This window comes from Lytechinus pictus, chromosome 14, assembly GCF_037042905.1.
Source record: "Lytechinus pictus isolate F3 Inbred chromosome 14, Lp3.0, whole genome shotgun sequence".
Taxonomy (NCBI): domain Eukaryota; kingdom Metazoa; phylum Echinodermata; class Echinoidea; order Temnopleuroida; family Toxopneustidae; genus Lytechinus; species Lytechinus pictus.
In genome coordinates this window covers 19,898,513-19,919,181 of record NC_087258.1, presented here as the reverse complement: position 1 = coordinate 19,919,181, position 20,669 = coordinate 19,898,513, and the positions used below count along the sequence as shown (strand labels likewise).

At 39.2% G+C, this 20,669-nt stretch overlaps 2 protein-coding genes across 2 annotated transcripts; both read left to right on the top strand.

Moving 5' to 3' along the window:
* Positions 1-640: 640 nt before the first annotated feature.
* LOC129280290 (uncharacterized protein K02A2.6-like) lies at positions 641-4,603 on the top strand. Its single transcript, XM_054916329.2, has one exon. The coding sequence runs from the start codon at positions 641-643 to the stop codon at positions 4,601-4,603; it is 3,963 nt and encodes a 1,320-aa protein (XP_054772304.2).
* Positions 4,604-17,445: 12,842 nt separating this feature from the next.
* On the top strand, positions 17,446-18,711 carry LOC129275721 (uncharacterized). Its single transcript, XM_054912213.2, has one exon. It carries the CDS (start codon positions 17,446-17,448, stop codon positions 18,709-18,711), a length of 1,266 nt encoding a protein of 421 aa, XP_054768188.2.
* Positions 18,712-20,669: the final 1,958 nt, after the last annotated feature.

Here is a 20,669-nt window from a genome sequence, read left to right as displayed (position 1 = left end):
AAAAATCATAATCTCAAACTTTCGTTTTTAGTATACATGGTTCAAAGGTATAATGCCCGCCTCATGGGGTCGTGGATTCGAGGCTCTGGTCGAATCATACGGAAGAGTCATATAGAAAAAAAGGACCATACATATGTTTGTATTGCTTTATAGTACTCGAGCATGGAGAATATTAAATCAGTTTAACGCAGAACCCTGGTAGAGCAGTTTCATTACTAAAGTAGCTGATCTTGGGTAAATAAAGCATTTTTGTTTAATTAACTGCTATTATTTTCATACGTGAATGCAATTTCCTCTGGAAAAAAAAACATTCATCACAATTCACTCTGAATCATCGATATACTATTTGACGTCAGTATTTTATATTTTGTAATAAATACTGTAATATTCTTTAGAACCACAAATCAAATGGAAAGTGCTTATCCAAGCGTGAAAGTATTCTGTATTGCTGATATGGTCTAATTATATGATGTTGGATAATAATTCAAACTGCTTAGTGTGGGAATATTATAACGACTTGATTGAAGACTAACACATGTACAGTGAAACGGAGTAAAGTCACACAACAAACCGTACTACTACCCTTGTATGATCTGTTTATTCCGAGTGATTCTACATGGTGGCAGCGTCGTGATGAACAATGGAGAGTTCAAGTTTACCATTGCCAGACAGTTTTGACAAAGTAGGAGGACTAAATCAAGCTGAACAATGGCCAAAATGGGCACGACGATTTGAACGCTATCGCACGGCATCGGGCCTGGCGGCCAAACCCGACGGGGAACAGGTCAGTACACTGTTGTATGCTATGGGTGATTGTGCGGATGACATCATCGTATCTCTCGGTGTAGAAGAGAAATCAGCGAAGTATGATGAAGTGATAACGGCGTTGAATAAATACTTCAATGTACGGAAAAACATCATTGTTGAAAGAGCAAAATTCAACAAAAGAGTACAAAGATCAGGAGAGAGTGTAGACACATTTATCAATGATTTGTACAGACTTGCTGAGGACTGTGACTACAAGACGCTTAAGGAAGAGTTAATAAGAGACAGAATTGTAGTTGGAGTGCTAGATGACTCACTTTCGGATCAACTGCAGTCTAGAGAAGACCTTACTCTCACAAAAGCAGTACAGTTGAGTAGGCAAGCAGAAGCCAGGAAACAAAACAAGCCTGTCGTGAGAGGTTTTCCTGAGAGTGAGAGTTCAAACTCATCCGTAGAGCATGTCAGACACAAAAGCAGGGGAAATTTCTCAAAGAAAACACCTCAGACTCAAAATCTGCAAGGAAACTGCAAGTGGTGTGGAAGGCAGAATCATGTACGTGCCGACTGCCCCGCAAAAGATGCAAAATGCCATCAATGTGGAAAGATGGGTCACTTCCAGTCTGTGTGTAGAAACAAAAATCCAGGAAAAGGAAAACAAAAGGAAACAAAAGGAAAAGCTAGAGTGAGCGAAGTGGATGCTTCTGATGCTTTCGATGACATTGACATCCCCTTTCTTGGCGAAATCAGAGAGAATGAGAAGACATACTGGAGTGCAGCTATTCTTGTAGATGGGCTTGAAACACACTTCAAGCTAGATACTGGAGCATCAGTTACTGTGCTGTCTGATTCTACTCCATGGCTTAACAGAAATAACCTACAACCAACAAACAAGAAGTTACTTGGTCCGGGAGAAAAGGTTCTGACTGTAATTGGACAGATGACAGCAACCCTCCAGCATAGAGATAAACAGATCAAGGAAACTCTCTATGTGGTTGAAAATCAGAGATGTTCATTGCTGAGCAGGAAGGCATGTTCAGACTTGAATCTAATCTGCAAGGTGGAGGAAGTAGACTACCAAAATGGAGAAAATGCAAACTTCGAGGCTGAATTCCCACAGCTCTTCACTGGATTGGGAAAACTGAAGACAGCATACCAGATCACATTGGCTCCAGATGTCAAACCAATGTGCCTGTACACAGCCAGAAAAGTTCCGCACCCACTTCTACCCAAGGTGAAGAAAGAACTAGAGTCCATGTTGAAGCAAGGGGTAATCTCAAAAGTGACCGAACCAACAAAGTGGTGTTCAGGGATGGTTCCAGTACTAAAGCCCAATGGTTCAGTTAGAATTTGTGTAGACCTCACATCACTGAACAAAGCAGTTGAACGAGAGATTCATCCAATGTCTTCAGTGGATGAAAGCCTTGCGAAACTGGGAAAGAGTACAATCTTCACAAAGTTAGATGCCAACAGTGGTTTTTGGCAGATACCACTAAGTGATGAGTCCAAGCTGCTTACAACTTTCGTCACTCCATTTGGGAGATTCTGCTTCGACCGACTGCCATTTGGCATAACGTCTGCGCCTGAAGTCTTCCAAAGAACGATGTCAAATATCCTGGAAGGACTTGATGGAGTGATTTGCCACATGGACGATGTGCTAATCCATGGTGTAACACAAGCAGACCATGACACCAGAGTTCGAGCTGTCCTTCAACGTTTGCAGGGAGCAGGAATCACACTAAACCATGACAAGTGTGAATTCTCACAACAGAGAGTGAAGTTCCTGGGGCACTTCATAGACAGAACTGGTGTCAAAGTTGATCCAAGCAAGACAAAAGCCATTCGTGATTTTCCAGCTCCACGTACAGTGAAGGAGTTACAAAGATTCCTAGGAATGGTAAACCAGGTGGGGAAATTCCTCCCCGCACTAGCTTCTATCAGTGAACCACTACGTCAACTTCTGAAGAAGGACAATATATGGTGCTGGACAGAAGTACAACAGAGATCTTTCAAACAGATCAAAGAGATGCTGATCTCAACAGAAGTCTTGGCTCATTATGATCCTGAACTACCAACAGTCATTGCAGCAGATGCATCCTGTGCCGGAATTGGTGCAATCCTGTATCAAGTGCAGAGAGATGGAAAACGTAGACCAGTGTGTTATGCATCTCGATCACTGACAGAGACTGAGCAGAGGTATGCTGTGATCGAAAAGGAAGCACTGGCAGCTACTTGGGCATGCGAGAGATTCTCTGAGTATGTCCTGGGTCTTCACTTCGAAGTAGAAACCGACCACAAGCCATTGGTCACACTTCTGAACTCGAAGGAACTTGCCAAAATGCCTCCGCGTCTCCAACGCTTCAGAATGAGAATGATGAGATTTGACGCAAAGACTCTGTATGTTCCTGGAAAACAGCAGACTTCGGCTGACACCTTGTCACGAGCGCCAGTAGAGAGGCCAGGAAGGAATGATGTCAGTTTCATAGAGGAGGTTGAATCCTATGCGTCAACATCAACCATCAACCTACCAGTTACAGTGAAAAGACTAGATGAAATCAGAAAAGCACAAAAAGCAGATGAAGTATGTGCAAAAGTCAGAGACTACTGTATCAAGGGATGGCCAGAATATATGCCACACAACCCTATCCTGAAGAACTACTTTGAGCAGAGAGGACACTTGAGTGTGGTAGATGACTTGCTGGTCTATGATGAAAGATTGGTGATTCCAAGAGCTCTGAGACTTGATATCCTTGAGAAGCTACATCAAGGACATCTAGGAATAACCAAATGCAGAGGAAGAGCCAGAGAATCAGTGTGGTGGCCAGGTCTATCAACATCATTGGAGGAAATGATTTCAAACTGTACAACCTGTGCTATCCATCGACCACAAGTCCAAGAGCCTTTGATGACCTCGTCCTTCCCTTCAAGGCCATGGGAACGTCTTGGAATGGACTTGTTCGAACACAAAGGAAAAACATTCCTGATAGTCGTTGACTACTACTCAAGGTGGATTGAAATCAAACAACTGCAAGGTCAGACAACAGCAGCAGTGATTTCTTCCCTAAAAGAGATCTTTGCAACACATGGGATTCCAGACCTTGTAGTATCAGACAATGGCCCACAATTTGCCAATGAGAACTTCAGAAAGCTTGCTGAAGAGTATGGATTTGTCCATACTACCAGTTCTCCAAGGTACCCGCAGGCAAATGGTGAGGCAGAACGAGGAGTTCGCACTGTCAAAGCATTGCTGAAAAAGAACCATGACATCAACCTAGCCCTTCTCAGCTACCGAGTATCTCCACTCCAAAATGGGCTAGCTCCATCAGAACTTCTCATGGGCAGGAAATTGAAGACTCAGGTTCCTGTGTTACCACACACGCTCCTGCCACAACTACAACAGCAGGACCTGAAATCTGTGAGAGAGAAAGAGGAGAAGTACCGGTCAGATCAGATGATGACCTACAACAGACGTCATGACTCACGTGAGCTTCCAGAGCTACAGCCAGGAGATCTGGTTTGGATCCGTGATCAGTCTCGCTATGGGAAAGTTATCCAGAAAGCAATACAACCAAGATCCTACCATGTCCAGACAGAGCATGGTACAATACGTCGCAATCGGAAGGCACTGATTTCCATTCAGGACCAGGCAAAGACGACAGTGCCAGATCCTTCCAGTGACGTGCCAACCAGCCCTGATGATCCTGATGGTGAGCCAGATACCCTGCAGCCTACCCAGCAGACTGGCCCGAGTCAGCAAGGTGCATCACCAACAAGAGGTATGACGGAAACACGAACAAGATCCGGACGACTTGTAAAACCACCCAACAGACTGTCTCTTTAAACTAAAGATTTTGGACAGTAATATTGGGATAGTTAATATTGAAATTAAAACAGAACTGGACTCAGACTGAAAGAACATTTTCAAGAAACTTATCAGTGAACTCTATAGCCGGATCTTTCTTTGGAATATTTTGGACTAAGTTTTTGGACTCTGGAATTAATTGGAACTTTGTGGAACTCTGGACTGTTAATAAGCTTGGGGGGAGATGTGGGAATATTATAACGACTTGATTGAAGACTAACACATGTACAGTGAAACGGAGTAAAGTCACACAACAAACCGTACTACTACCCTTGTATGATCTGTTTATTCCGAGTGATTCTACACTTAGCAAGTCAACCCAGAGGTACGGCTTATTATAATCACTCGGGTCGCGTTCGAAATCACTCGGGTTTTGGATTTTTGGCGATTTTTTTTTTTTATTTCGATGCGATTTTTTTTCTAACGGTGTCTTCAATGGGACAAACACGCTGGGCAAATAAAATGAAATTGAAATTCTAGTTTCGTTTTCAGCCAGCAAATGCCTTAAATAAAATGCATCATCTTAAAGGCGGAAGTGCAATTAAAATGTAATAGAAGTCGCAAGCACGCGCGATGATTCGGAACATGTTATTGAAATGCTTAGGGGAGGTAACGTTTTCAAATCAATTTATTACTATCTTCAGAAATTAACTTTTGATAACCAAGAACAAATATAAAAGAAGCGGGGTCCGCTATCACCACGAGGTTGAAGAGAAGTGTCTATCATCATATAGGAGGTAAGAGAGTAGTGCAGTGATGTCCGTCGATAATACGACCTTTAAAATTTCACGGCGGCGTCCGCTATCACCACGAGGTTGAAGAGAAGATATCTATCCTCGTAAACATCGTCAGAGATAATACTGCGTCCTTCTCCCTGATTAATGCGACCTCTAAATAGCTAGCACCTCAAAAAAATCTTATGTATATATGTTCTGAACGATCACGCACTGTAACTAGATCTACGCCGATATTTTATATCCGATTTTTCCTTCAAGGGGCATGATCGAAGATTGGCAGGTGATCGCGCCGATTGTGGTAAAATCGGGTAAAATCGGGAGCCGATTTTAAAATCGGTTAATTAGAACAGGTACAATTACGATTTTAAAATTTAAAATTAATTTTAAATCGATTTCCAAAATCAATTTCAAAATCGATCTAAGATCAATTTTAGATCAGTTTTAGTATTAGTTTTTAAAAGCCCATTCACATTTTTACTGATGCTGACGAAAAGTTAGTTTGGTTGTCAGAGCGTTATTTGTCCTGCGTCTAAATAACTATGTCCGATCGAAGGACCGTTTTAATTTCGGAAAGGTAGGAGAGACAGATCGAGAGAGAGACTGATCCCCGTTCAGCTCAACGTATACGTTTGGCACGCGAGCACAAAGAAGATCAATTAAGCACATCACCTAATGCAATGTTTCGAGAATTTAGGTAGGGAATTTTTTAGGTCTCCAGTTACTCTCCAGTTACTTAAAACATGATATGGCCATTTTATCTATAAAATAAGACACATTTTAAATGGACAATAGTTAAGAGCAGAATTTTAAAACGCCTATCGGAAAGATCGTCCTCAAAGCTCATTACGTATTAGACAGCTGGCAGCCGTCTGTTTCGAGTTTTTTAACATTTTTATTTCTCCTCGTACACAGACGGCTCGCTATGGTGCAACCATCATGACGGGGTTAACAATGCAAAATCCCCCAGACGGCGCTCATCGATTTTTGTCTTTATTTCATAAAAATATATGGAAAGAACTGTATCAAATAAATATTATTATTCCGTTTTGTTCTAAAATGCACCAAAAAAAGAGAAAATAAACTTAAAAGGGGAAAAACAGTAACTAATTGCTTCGGCTGTCGCGCAACTTCACTTCCCCGTTTTATTGGAACTTAATGCATAAACATATGGCCATTGAGTCCCTGTACAGATCGAGCTAGAACTTCGGTCTCTGTATTGGTGAGTGGAGCTAATGGAGTTCAGCGGAACAACGAACATTACAGACTGGAGACCGAAGCTTTTGGTCTAATTACGTATATATGCATTAAACCACGGATGGCTGGCTATGCATACCGCTGAATAAAATACTTTTGGACGAGCTGCAGACTGACTGGCACTGTAACGTGGGATCTAACTCGGCTGGACTCACGTTACCTTGCTCCATGCTACCGATGCACGCCGTGTCCGACCGTGGCCGGGTCCCGCCTTGGGGCCATTGCATGCAGGCATACATGTCCGTACATGGGAATGACGATGTAATATCGATGTGGCAGATATGGCAAGTTCCGACTCGGAGTCCTCGTATAAAAACAGGAGAAGTCTGGATGTATTCTAGGATAGTTGAGCCACATGGCTGATTTGCTTGTTTGTTATGTTAAGCAGTAGGCGAGTGCCTTTTATTTAAGGCACTTGCCGGCTTAAAACGAAACTAGAATTTGAATTTCATTTTATTTTCCCAGCGTGTTTGTCCCATTGAAGACACCGTTAGAAAAAAAAATCGCATCGAAATAAAAAAAATCGCTAAAAATCCAAAACCCGAGTGATTTCGAACGCGAACGCGACCCGAGTGATTATAACAAGCCAGAGGTACTGTGGTTAAGCTTTCTTTGTGACCATTTCAAAGTATTTTTGTGGGAAGAATTTTGTTATTCGCGTGTCTCAAGAAAAATACAGAAAATATATAATGCAAAAAAATATATTGGTGAAGGTTTGAGGAGATTCCATCAAAGATTAAAAGATTTACTAGAATTCTTTTTAGTGACGTCGTATGCGAGCAGCCTCTCCATATGTCGTGTAGTAATGTAATTTTTCCAATTTTTTTTTTTATTGTACCTTCACTAATTCAACAGACAAATCATTTCACATCCATTCCTAAAAAAAGATTAGTCGTTATGAACCATTAATAAAATTAACTTTATGCATTTTATATAACATTTAAATATGGGGCCGCTGCTCATTTATGACGTCACAAGTCAAGAACTTAAAATTGTAATATCTTTATTAATCTCATAGGCGGATCCAGGGGGGCCCGAGGGGCCCGGCCCCCCCCCCCTATTGGCGGAGCAAAAAAAAGGGGGAAAAAGGGGAAAGAAAGGAAAAAAAGAAAAAAGAAGGGAAGAGAGAGGAGAAAAAAGAAGGGGGAAACAAAAGAGGAAGAAGACAAGTGAATAAAATAAGATGAGGGGAAGACTTGGAAAATAATTAAGAACATTTTTCATGTCACTAAACTCTAAACACGTCGTGTTGACTCTTGGGGAAAAAGTACATCCTTTATAAAAACATTTTAGTCTTAATTTTTTACACCCTCGCAAATTAGACCCTAAACACGTAGTTCCTAGCGAAAATAGATACCCTTTTTTCAATATTTTAGAGTTTTTGACACCCTTATTACGTTACGTACGTAACGTGCCCTATCTTGAAAAAGACATCCTTTTTACGTGTTTTTTTGGTCGCGCATGGTATCCACTCGTCAATGAAAGTGCCCCCCCCCCCCGGATCTCCAGTTATCAAACATGCAATGAACTGTCAAATACTGTTTTTGCCCTTCTGAACATGCTCAAGGTTGTGATTTGATGAGCCTGGTTAGATCATGGAGATTTCCCTGGTCAGATCAGGGAATTCCTTGGTCAGAACAAGGAGATAGAGGTGATAACTCCTTGGTCAGAATGGTCAAAAGGGGTTGATATGCGAGAAAGTGCAGAACCCAAAGCAGTGCTGCATGCATGCAAACTTGGAATGGGCTGAAAAGCACCACTGTTTCATAGGCTGTGTATTCAAAACCACTGAAGCGAGACCAATGAAATTTTTATAGAAGTTAGAACATGAGATGGACTTCCTAGTTCGATACATTTCATTGAGAATAATTTTTATTTTTGGAAGTAATTTAGCCGCATATCAGAGGGACATTTTTTATGGGACGCGCTGTATAGCCTCAATATCTTGTTCGTAAGAATACATCTAAGATGGACGTAATACTTTAGTTAACTATATACCCACCCAAAAAAGCAAAAATTAGCTTTTAGATGCCGATCAGAGATGTGGATGAAAATATGTTTCCGCCCACCCCCTATTGCCACAGCTTGATCCGCCACGCCACTGCTATAAGGTGACGTTTAACCAGAAAAATAATGTATATCCAAAATTAGTTACAGGCCCTTTGTCGTCTGAATAGTTCCTTTGCGTTTATATTTATGAGTAGAAAATGATATACAGTAGTTTGGTGGATATAACGAAACACTCAGTTTTGTTGTAATAAAACCCATCATTGCTTGGGTAAGTTTCATAGCGAGCGAATACTGACAGGATTTGAACACATTGCCCTCTAAGTACAACGATATACATTTAAAAAGTAATAATCATTGCGCTTCCACAAACATATAGCTTTGTCACGCCTGTTAGCAATATAGGAAGCCTATAAAAAATCAGGTACAGTCGCATATAATGTGAAATCTGCCCCCCCCCCCGGGGGGGCATGCTGCATGACAAGAATAGAAAATAAACGTTACGCAATGAATAGAAAATTACACAATAACGCCCCTAAATTCACGAGAAACACATTGTAAATCATGCGAGATGATGTCACGAATGGCAGACTGGAAGTTATAGGCATCCGTGTTGTTATCAATAGCGGATTGTGAGATTTATGAAGAAAATGAAACATATTGCTTATTCTATGTGGTATTAAGAAAAAACAAATGTTTAATGATTTAAGGAAATTCGTAGGAAATTACATGCGCTCACTCTTAAAAATTATGGGCAACATACTGTCCCAGGGGCTGCGGAGCGAATTTTAAAGGGGGGGGGGCACAGGGAAAAAAGGGCACCATTTATTTCGAAAAGGGCACTATCTTAAAAATGGCCATATGCAGAATTTTTTCGCTGGGGTATGGGCAAAATGCGTAAACTTTTTGGAAAAAAAACTTGAAAGCGAGGGAACGAAGCGACTGAGCTTATCATTGAGGCGATTTTGCATTTTGTCGAGTGAAATTGATTGATTTTGTGCATACTTTGGTGAATTTTGTGAAAATCTGCAGTAAAAAAAGGTGAGTTTTCAAAATCACGCTGCGTACGGCCATGATCTTAAAACATAGAAAAAATTGACTTAACTACCCCACTCACATCATGACTCATGAAACTTTTAAAAGGCACGTAGAATCCTTTTTACATGTGTTTTTTTTAAATTCATTATGCACTTGCAGAAGGAAGCAGAACGGCGCTAAATAAAGAAACCGGGCGCTCGTCGGGCTTGAAAAGAGCGGTTTTTCAGGACATATCACATCTGATATGAAGTATAGGCACCTATGAGAAGGCAAAAGGACACTCGCTAACACCACATAACATGTCCTTCTCATGTGTAAGGGGCACAGAACACGTTCGTGGGGGAGGGGCACTTTTGTTAGGTAAAAAGGGGCACTGATACGAGAAAAAGGGCACCAATAAGAAGGCCAAGGGGCACTTGCTAACGGCATAATAGGATCCCTGTCAGGTGAAAGGGGCGTACAGGAGATAATCATAAGGGACACTTTTCTTGGGCAAAAAGGGGCACTGATTTACTTACAATAAAGCAAGGGAGCACTTGCTCAGACATAAAACAGGTCCTTCTCATGTCAAAGGGCCAGAACACGTTCGTGAAGGGCACTTTCTTTGGGTAAAAAGGGGCAATGATACGAGAAAGGGCACCTATGAGATGGCAAAATGGCACTTGCTAACGGCATAAACCGGGTTCTTTTCAAATGAAAGGGTCACAGAACACGTTCGTGAGGGGGATTTTTTAATTGGCACTGATACGAGATATGGCACTTGCTCACACATAAAAACGAGTACTTCTTAGATGAAAAGGGCACAGAACACGTCCGTGAGTTTTTTTTTTAATTGGCACTTATACGAAAAAGGGCACTTGGTAACACCTAATCGGTCCTCTTCCGATGAATGTGGCGCAGTACACGTTCGTGAGGGGGCTGTTTTCTTGCGTAAAACTGGGGGATTTTTTCAGTGGTTCAAAAAGTGTGCCCCCGATCGCCGCCCCTGTACTGTCTACACAACAATTGGTTCAAACTTCATCCAATTCTGGGTAGTTTTGAACCAATAGTGTGTGCTTTGGGTGAAAACTACACATTATTGGTTGAAAACTACCTATAGTTGAATAATTTTTTAACTAATTGTTGTGTGGACATTTTGTTGCCCAACATTTTAAGAGTGTTGGCTTTATTTTGTCAGTTGAAAGAAGAAGACGAAATATTGGAAAAGAGGGGCAATATGGGGGGAGGGGGTGGGAAGTAAAGAGCCGAGCTGACATTATCATTTAGGTTACATTTATGTAGCAATTAATGATCATCATGATCGCCATGCATGCATGATGGGGAATAAGTGAGGAAAAAATAGAAATAGGCCTACATGATCGTCAAAGAGAAATACAATTTTCCAATCTCAACCGGCAGAAAATGGCAGAGAAGATCATATTCTTTAATTATTACGCAATTGTACACTTTTGGATGATAGGTGTTTGTCACTAGCTTTGAAATGCTTTCGTTTCTTGATAATTATGTTTTGCTTGTGTTATTACGATCAAAAGGATGAAAATACCACCAGTCGAAATGTAAAATCCATCTGCAAATGGCGGGCTCATTTACAGATTGTTGAAATCGTGAAGACAATTACAACACAGAAGAATTACGTACATTTCAACTTAATTGAATTATTTCAGTAATGAGTATACGAAAATGCATTACATTTATATTTAATATCTGACCCTTTGATGTTCGTGCATAAAATATATATTTATTTTTTTTGGTCAAACTGATCTCTATTACATAAATCGTACGATGTTACCTTTTCCATTATCTCCACTGCCATCGTTTTGTCGGTATACATGCTTTTGTAAATTTTTCTCATATTTCTTTATCATTAATGATAAGTTCCATATAGACAAGAATAAAATCACGAATCAAATTAGTTTCTTATTTATCAATCGTTTACAATTGTCCCCTTTTTGATCAATTGTACTTTAAAAGTACAATTGCATTATTATTATTATTATTATTATTATTTATATACTGCGCTTTTCCCATAATGACCCAAAGCGCTTACAACAAGAAAAAGAAATTAGTACAACTATAAAAATGAAACCTTACAATCCTAAAAATCTGGATTGGAAAAAAGAAATGTTTTAAGTCCCTTTTTAAATGAAGCAACAGATGGTGATTGTCTAAGAGTAAAAGGTAAGCGATTCCAATATTTTGAAGCGGTTATGGTAAAAGTCCAATCTCCAGCCAGTTTCTTAGTGATTTTATATGTGAGACGGAATGGGTCACTGGAGGATCGTACATTCCTGCAAGGGGTGTATAGGGTCAAACAATCACGCAAACATAAAGGTGCCTGCTTATTAAGAGACTTAAAAACTAACAAAAGTAACTTAAAAACTATACGATGTCGTATGGGAAGCCAGTGTAACGATTCAAGGAGTGGTTTAGAGAAATGGTATCTTGTTACTTGATAAATTATTCGAGCTGCCCAATTTTGAAGCCTTTGAATGCGATCTACTTGAGTAATGGGGATGTTAGAGAGAAGACCATTGCAGTAATCTAAACGGGACAGAACTAGAGAACGAATTGCATTGTTACAGGCCGATTGAGTAATATATCTTCTAATTCGAGAAATATTCCTTAAATGAAAAGTTACAGTAGTGCATATTTGAGAAACACGGTCCACCATTGACATTTCTCTATCAAAAATTACACCAAGATTTTTAACAGTAACTGAATGGCTTATGGATATATCGCCAACTATTAACTTTAGATCTGGCAGATTGCGTAGGTTGTGTGGAGAGGCCGCTATGAAGAATTCTGTTTTTGAGTCATTTAACTTTAATTTATTAACTGTCATCCAGTTTCTAATATCTAAAATACAGTTCTGAAGTCGAAACATAGCAACAACTAAATCTCCTGGGATTTTCGGATTGAATGAAATATACAATTGGGTGTCATCGGCATAAAGATGGTAGTTGATACAATGATGTGTAATAATGTTACTAACTGGTAGGGTGTATATAGAATACCCGATGGGGCCTACTACCGAACCTTGAGGAAGACCAAAATCAAGGTTAGTGGGTTTAGATAGTTCACCAGTAATGTTAACTCTGGAGGACCATCCTGTGAGGTATGACTCAAACCATAACAGAGCTGTAGATCTCACACCTATTCTGCTGTAAAGACGAGATAAAAGAATTTTGTGGTCAATCGTGTCGAAAGCAGCAGATAAATCTAAAAGTGTGATCAAAACAACTCTGTTACAGTCAAGGGAAAACATGATATCGTTTTTAACTTTAACCAGTGCCGACTCTGTGCTATGATGCGACCTGTAAGGAGATTGAACAGAATCAAACATATTATTGCTTTCGATGCGTTGAACTAGTTGTGAACAAGCTGCTTTTTCAATGAGTTTAGCAAGAAAAGAGAGATTAGAAACTGGTCTGTAGTTTGAAAGTTCATTTTGATCCAGATTCGGCTTTTTCAACTGGGGTCTAACAATTGATGAATGTGCTCCTAAAGGGAAACTACCTGTAGATAGAGAGATATTAATAATGTCAGGGATTAATGGCAATAACTGCACAAGATTATCTCTTAGAAGCCATGTCGGGATGGGATCTAACATACAGGATGTGTTAGTGAAATTCATAATAAGCTTGGACACGTCAGATTGAGTATATGATTGAAAGCTTTCAAAGAGTGGAATAGTTTCATCAACTGAATCAACAAACCTAGTGTCAGGGAAAACATTCAGAGCATCAATATCTTTTCTAATCTTCCTTACCTTTTCCACAAAAAATTGAGAAAATTGTGAGCTCAAAGAAGATGCTGAGTCATGTATAGGTAGATGACCAGATTTCTTATTCAGAAGAGAATAAATGATAGGATAAACTTCCTTACTATCACAAGAGCTCAATTTCTCTTAGAAGTAATTCACTTTAGCGACACTAATGACCTTATTAACATTATCATTTTGCTCCAAAAATAGTTTTCGGTCCGAATCTAGCCTTGTTTTGCGCAATTTTCTTTCCGCTTGACGGCGTTGCTGGCGGGCAACAAGTGTAGACTCATTGAACCAGGGAGAGCGCGACTTTGGAGCACAGGTTCTTGTTTTGGGTGGCGCATGATCATTCAAAATTTTAGTGATTTCAACACTATACCAATAAAAAAGTGCATCACAATCATAATCAAGTGGTCTTAACGATACTAATTCCTCCAATGCATTCATGAACCTTACTTTGTCTAACTTGCGATAATAATTGCGCAAGGTCTCTGTAATCAAACTAGGCTTGGGTTTCTGCTTTCTTAAGGAGAAATAAATCATGTAATGGTCTGATGAACACATTTCTAGCGTATGACAATCAAATAAGAAAGCATCATCACGAGTAAAAATAAGATCTAAGGTGTGACCTTGGATGTGGGTCGGGCCCTGGACATGCTGTACCAGCCCAGCAGCGCTTACAGTATTCATAATGTGTTTGACATCATTCTTTAATGCATTTTCCCAATGTACATTAAAATCGCCCATTATTATTAACTTTCCTGGAATCAGAGAAGTTTCTGTAATAAATTCATCAATTTCTGCAAGGAAATCTGACAGAGATAACATGTTCACAGTTGAAGGAGAAGGTCTGTACACGACAATAAAATGAACTGAGCCTGAGATATCTGTAATATGGGCATATTCAAAAGTTGAAGAAACGAATACATCATTCTTCTTCTTCATTTTTAATGATGTTTTGAACAATACGCCGATACCACCTCCTCGAGTACTAGAGATTCTAGGAGAACTTATGAATGTATAACCTGGTGGTGTACACTCACCAATCACTACATCATCTGTTTCACTTAACCATGTTTCGGTAATAAACAACATATCAACATCATATTCTTGTACATACTCTGTTATCTCGGTTGATTTGTTACGAATAGAATGTGCATTCCATAGACATACATTATTATTGGATTGTACTACAGAGCTACATACAATAGGCACTGCCTTAAGATTATCACAATTGATTTCTCTTGAAACCAGAGACTTTGGTTTCCTTTGCCTTGATATAACAACCGGTATAGGTGAAGGAATACAACTAGGTGGATCAAAAGATGTGATGTTGGTATCGGTCTGTGTTCTTACTCTATTCTTTTTCGATCTATTCTTTCCTGGAAGATGAGCCTGGATGCCTAACTCCTTGATGTTCCTCCATACAACGGGATGAATCTTCCCTCTGTTCTTTGAAGTTTTATGAACAATCCTTGACAAGTCATAATTATAAGTCATTGGATTCAAATTGGCCCACGCAGGATTGCTTCGTAGCAAAATCGACCTGTCGTACTTAATACGCTCTCTAGTTCCGTCGGAGTTCCACTGAATAGGAACACTACGACATCTGGTGATGTATTCACTAGTTGGTCCAGGATTAGGACTAACATCGCCAGAATGAAGTATCTTGAGCTTAAATGTTGCAGACGAATTGTAGTAATAAGATACTCGAAGTTTTGAGTACTTACAGTGAATCTCCTTAGCTGGGTGTCCTGTATTGTATTCAATTTCACAAGGTATAGACTTGCAGTTGACACTTGAAAAGCTAACACAGTGAGAGTGAATAGGCACATTGTCAATGGCTCCATTGTGCTTCAAATGCAGGCGTTCAATAGATAGAAACTGTCCGTTCAAGTTGAGCGACCTTGAATGGTGATAGCTGGACATATAATACACATGTACAAAATGGCTTACAGATTTACAAGCTCAAATCAAAACCATGTACAAGAACATCCAGTAATATCTCATCAATACAAGCAAGATACAGTTGCAAATTTGGCTACAAGTATCCTTACAAATAACAAACCTATCTGGTACACTTATTAATGAGAAACAATACATGTAAACAGTAGAAATTATACACAGCTCAGAGAGCACAAAAACCATGTCAGCCACGCAGGGCGACTTACAATTGCATGTTGGTTATGTAAAAGATAAACTTTGTCGTTTGCATAACCAACAATGCTGTCTTTACATACGTGTCTTTATCTTTATGTGATATTTTGTATTACACAACTTAATGAATAATTGTTCCGCGGCCAAGAATATTATAAATAGATTATGAATTACCAACTATCGCTAGGGTTTAACTTTATCTTTTTATTTCAAACAAATAATATGGGTCGAATTTAATTGAATATAAAAGCAAACTGTGCAAGCCTACTGCGATTGATCAAGGAGCATTTGAGAAAATAGCTAATGGAACAAAAACTAGAAAAGGGAAAGGAAAAATAGCGAGAGGCAATCACAGAGAGTTAATTTTATAATACTACAACTGTGCTCTTCCAATATTGTTATAGTTCAACTTCTAAGTACTCTAGAAGCAAATCAACATTATATTTTACATATTTCTAAAGGATCAGCAAGGGATTTTAGTGGCGAAAATATAAATCATTCATGTAACTAATTCCATAAATATCTCCCAGGATACTCTTATTTTTTCAGCGTTTGAGTAATGTAATTTGTGGAAAATTATCAAACCCTTAAAGGTTTCGTTCGAGACCCATTTTCTTTAGTTACAATATATGTCGAAGGAAGAGTGAAGAATGAAAATGATAATAATTTCAGGAAAAAAAACATAATTATGCCCTCATTAGTGAATTAAACGTGATTTGTGATATCTTGCTTGATCCATAATGAAATCAAATTTGATCCACCATGTAAAAAAATTCAAATTCAATCAAGAAGTTCTCCGCGACCTCAACTATCAATATCTTTACGTGATCCCGGCGCGATTCGACCATCACCAGAAACAATGACATCAGTAAATGAAGTTTGGTTAATTGAACAGAATATATCAAAATAGAAGACTCATCTCAGAAACCTATATGAACAGCCTGGATTTACCAAGGTTATCTTTTATCGATCACACAAGAATTTCAACTTCCTGATATCAAGGACTCGTGGAAGCAGAAAAATAGCGAAGGAGAAAGATGAAGAAATTGCAAGTTGTCTCGTTTCCGAGCTTTTGTAAGGTAGACTCACCTCAATTTCTTTATTGTTAACTTTGCACATAATCCTGATCTGAAATTTTTTTCCTCACTGTTTTCGACTCGATGCATCGAGGAATCAGACGTATATAAATATCAGACAAACCGCGTTGGTTCGTGTTTCTATTTAAAATGGGAACCCATTGTGGTATGAAGTTGTTAACTACAAGACATAGTAAACGAACTCGAGACCATGGAGACGGAGTAGAGACTATATCACTGCCACAATTCAATTTGTAAACAGCAAAGAATGGGATATTTTTTTCTCGCACATTTTCAAGCATTAATTCTGTGTACAGACCTCGATTGCATTGTGACAGGGAACATTCATCTTCCATGAATTTGCTGATGTATTAATCATGTTAATGGTGAAGTCGGACGTTCGGACACCATTCCCATTCATTGTAATTACCGCCCGTTACCATGCCAACATAGTCAAACAGTATTCAGTGTGATCTTATTCATATTTGCTATCAAAGCTGATATTGTTCACCGATTATTTCAACATCAATCAAATTCTGACGGATATATCGACTGTTCGCATGCAGGGATATCTTGAGCTTTGTCAACAGGATTAGTTAATGATCCATGCGATCATAACGATGATTGGAAGGATTGTGTATTTTTTCACAATTCTTGCTTTCAGGAGAACCAATCTCCCGAATTCTGTAAAGACATGGCCGTTTTCCATTTTTTGACCTTATCCATATAATTTCAATTGTAAATATCATGCACTTCTAACAACTATTCATTAAAGAGATAGCCAAGATGAATGTTGCCAACAGCCTGAATCTTTTCATGGAGATCATTCTCGTTGTCTTCGGAATTCCAGGTAACCTGACGATCATCGTTGTCTCTTGTCTCTACGCCCGGAAGTCGACCACCGATCTCCTCATAGGTGTCCAGGCCGTGATCGACCTCCTCGCGGCTATCCCAGCCTTCTACTCCATCGTCATGCTAACAGGACCTGACTACGTCAACGATTCCTTCTGCAAGATAAAGGCGTTTTCTGTTCGGTATGTCCGCTATACCTCCCTGTTTCTCATGGCTGCGATAGCTCTTGATCGTTTCCGAGTTGTGTGCCACGCACTCGATCAGCGCTGGTCCTGGAAGACCCTTCACATTACTATATTGGTGACTTTGTGCAACCTCTTGGGGGTTGCAATAAGCTTTCCCAACGCTCTAGTGACGGTTCCGCACAATTTAGTGAACGGAGTACGATGCGTCCGATCTGTCAACCAATTCCCTTTCTTTGATGAAATCTACCCTATCGTCACTACGGCGTTATTCTTCGTCGCATTGTTTGTTACTGGTTCTCTGTACCTGAAGGTAGTTCGTGTCATACGGAAGCAGAATCACATCAGAGCGACCATGACGGCACCTCCTTCATCTCGAATTGCGAACACCACTGCTGCCGATGAGCATTCAGACAACGGCATCTTAAGCCACAATGGGGTCCAGGAAATCAGCACAGTATCTGGTAGAAAATCTGTGCAGGAGGGGTCGGAAGTGCTTCCGCCAGCTGTGTTGCCGAAAGGACGACCTCTGCAGTTGCTCTTGAGAAATCCCTGGACTGCCAACCAAGATGAACAACAACCAAGCGACCTTCAGTCAGCTAACCAACCTCCCGCTGGAGACCAATCCACTAGCGAAGGGCGGCAGCATAGCGATCTCCTGCAGCCTGGCACGAAGAGAGCATCATCACCAAGACAAAGGCCAGAACATACCCAGCAACGGAAGAGAACGACGACCTCACAATCAGTCGGTGGTAAAGAACGCCAGACGACAGCCATGCTCCTCGTCATCACCATCATCTTCTTTGTATCTTGGATACCAGGAGTCATCACCACTCACATACCAAGTCCGGCGCTCAGGGCCTTCCGGAAGAACGTTGTCAACAATCTCCTCGTGATCGTTGGCTATGCTCTCCGCAACGTCAACCATATCGTCAACGTGTTCATCTACACTCTCATGAGCAGACGGTTCAAGCAACAGAGTACACAGGTTATCAGGAGGCTCCTACGTAGACGGTGAAAAAAAATCAGTATGCCGGAGGTTCGTTATATCGAATTAGATTATTTTCCAAAGGTGATCGTTATTCCGAATTAGGTTCATCATTCCGAAGGTATGTTATTCCTGATTAGGCTAATGATTCTGAAGGTTCGTCGTTCCGAATCAAGTTTTATGATTTCCAAAGGCTCATTATACCGAATTGGGTTCATGATACCAGATGTTCGTGATACCAAATTTGGTTCATAATTCTGAAGGTTCTTTCAACTTCTTTGTACCAAATTTGGTTCATAATTTAAAAGGATCGTGATACCGAATTAGGTTTATTTTCCAAAAGGTTCGTTAAACCGAAACACGCATATCATACTATTTTAGCCCCAAAATAAGCTGAGGATTTGAAAATTATTCCAATTCTTATTTTTTGTGGCGCAATTCAAAGTGTTCGTTACTCTGAAAATGAAATTGGAATCGTTAGTCTGAAAATGAATAAATGTTATTGCTATGTTTCGAAATTCTGAAAACTAAATGAGGGTTCTTATAGTACAAAAATAACCATTGAACTATAAAAAAATTTAATTCATTTTTAGACTATCAAACCTTTGGAACCGAACGAATCTCATTTCGTTTTTATCCTGTGTAGGTCTACATATATCAGTTTTTATGCTTGTCATATGCGCTTATACTTGTATTGGTTTTATACATGTTGATCAAATTAATAAAGAATAAAATTTGACGTGTCAGTAAGCGTGTTAAGGGGATCTACCACCACCTATGTATAATGTAGAATTTGTTGAAAGGGATTGGATATCATGCACTAAATTTCATTTTTGATCATATTACATCCACTATACAATGCACAACAAAATGTAAATACACATCTTTTGTAAATAGCAGAGTGCAAAGCAAGTCAATACTAGTATTTCAACTGACTTGTATAGTTACAACTAGTCGGAGTTGGTAAATTAATATTTTGACATAATGGTAAAACAAAGTGTAATGGCTGAGACAATAAGTTTTTTCTGCCAAATACACTTTGAAGGGTTAATTGTGGTATCATTAGAAATATAATCCGGCTGCATTTTGTTACTTTACTTGAGTACTGTATATAGAATCGGAGATGTGGCAAGTTACACTTGACCTACCCCTTAAAAGTACATGTAGTTGAAAATTTTGCTTATTTTACATCGTTTGATAAATTCAACTGTAAGTGATACCACAACTTGAAAACGTTCGTCGTATCATTGAAACAATCATACGGTATCGTTTTAATACTATTGAAGTGGCGGAGATCAACATATAGCTTGTAGAATGCTAATCTTTGTTGACAATATCAATTTTTACATTTCTAACAAATATATACAAAAAATTCCCAAAACGTAATTGATTTCATATGTATTTTATTTTTTTAATTCTTACATATTTCTTTGTTTTTTCAAACCTTTGTTTTTTATTGAGATTTTTCGAAGAATTTTGTGGAGGACCTTTTCATGATCATAAGTAGCATAGAATAAATCAATTTAAGCAAGAAAGTACAAATAATCATATATTTATGATTTTTCGGTTGAAAAACACAATTTGCATCGACTTTTTAAATTTTTAAAAGCAATTTTTGGGCTGACATTGGCTTACATGACGTTGCGTTATTTCGGAACTGCATATCCGGGCGTCGCAAATTTAATGGTCTAAAAGTACGCGGCAGTACTTGAAAGTAAAAAGTCAGTAAATTTCGCTCGGCGGCGTAGTGATAATAAATTGACCCCCCCCCCCCCCTTCCCCAGTTAAGTTCTGGTTAATACAAAAATGGTGTTAAAAGAAGGAAAAGGAAAGGAAAATTGTGAAATATGGTACCATTTTCTTAATTTTAAGTCAAAATCTAACAGATATATTTTGTAATAAAACGCCAATAATTTGCTCACTTGCTTCGCTAGCTCGCAGCCTTTTTTCAAAGAAATTTTGCCCCTTTAATTTTCCTTTGGTTCATT

Coding starts and splice junctions, on each gene's coding strand:
- LOC129280290 (XM_054916329.2), top strand. CDS start 641: ATGGAGAGTTCAAGTTTACCATTGCCAGACAGTTTTGACAAAGTAGGA.
- LOC129275721 (XM_054912213.2), top strand. CDS start 17,446: ATGAATGTTGCCAACAGCCTGAATCTTTTCATGGAGATCATTCTCGTT.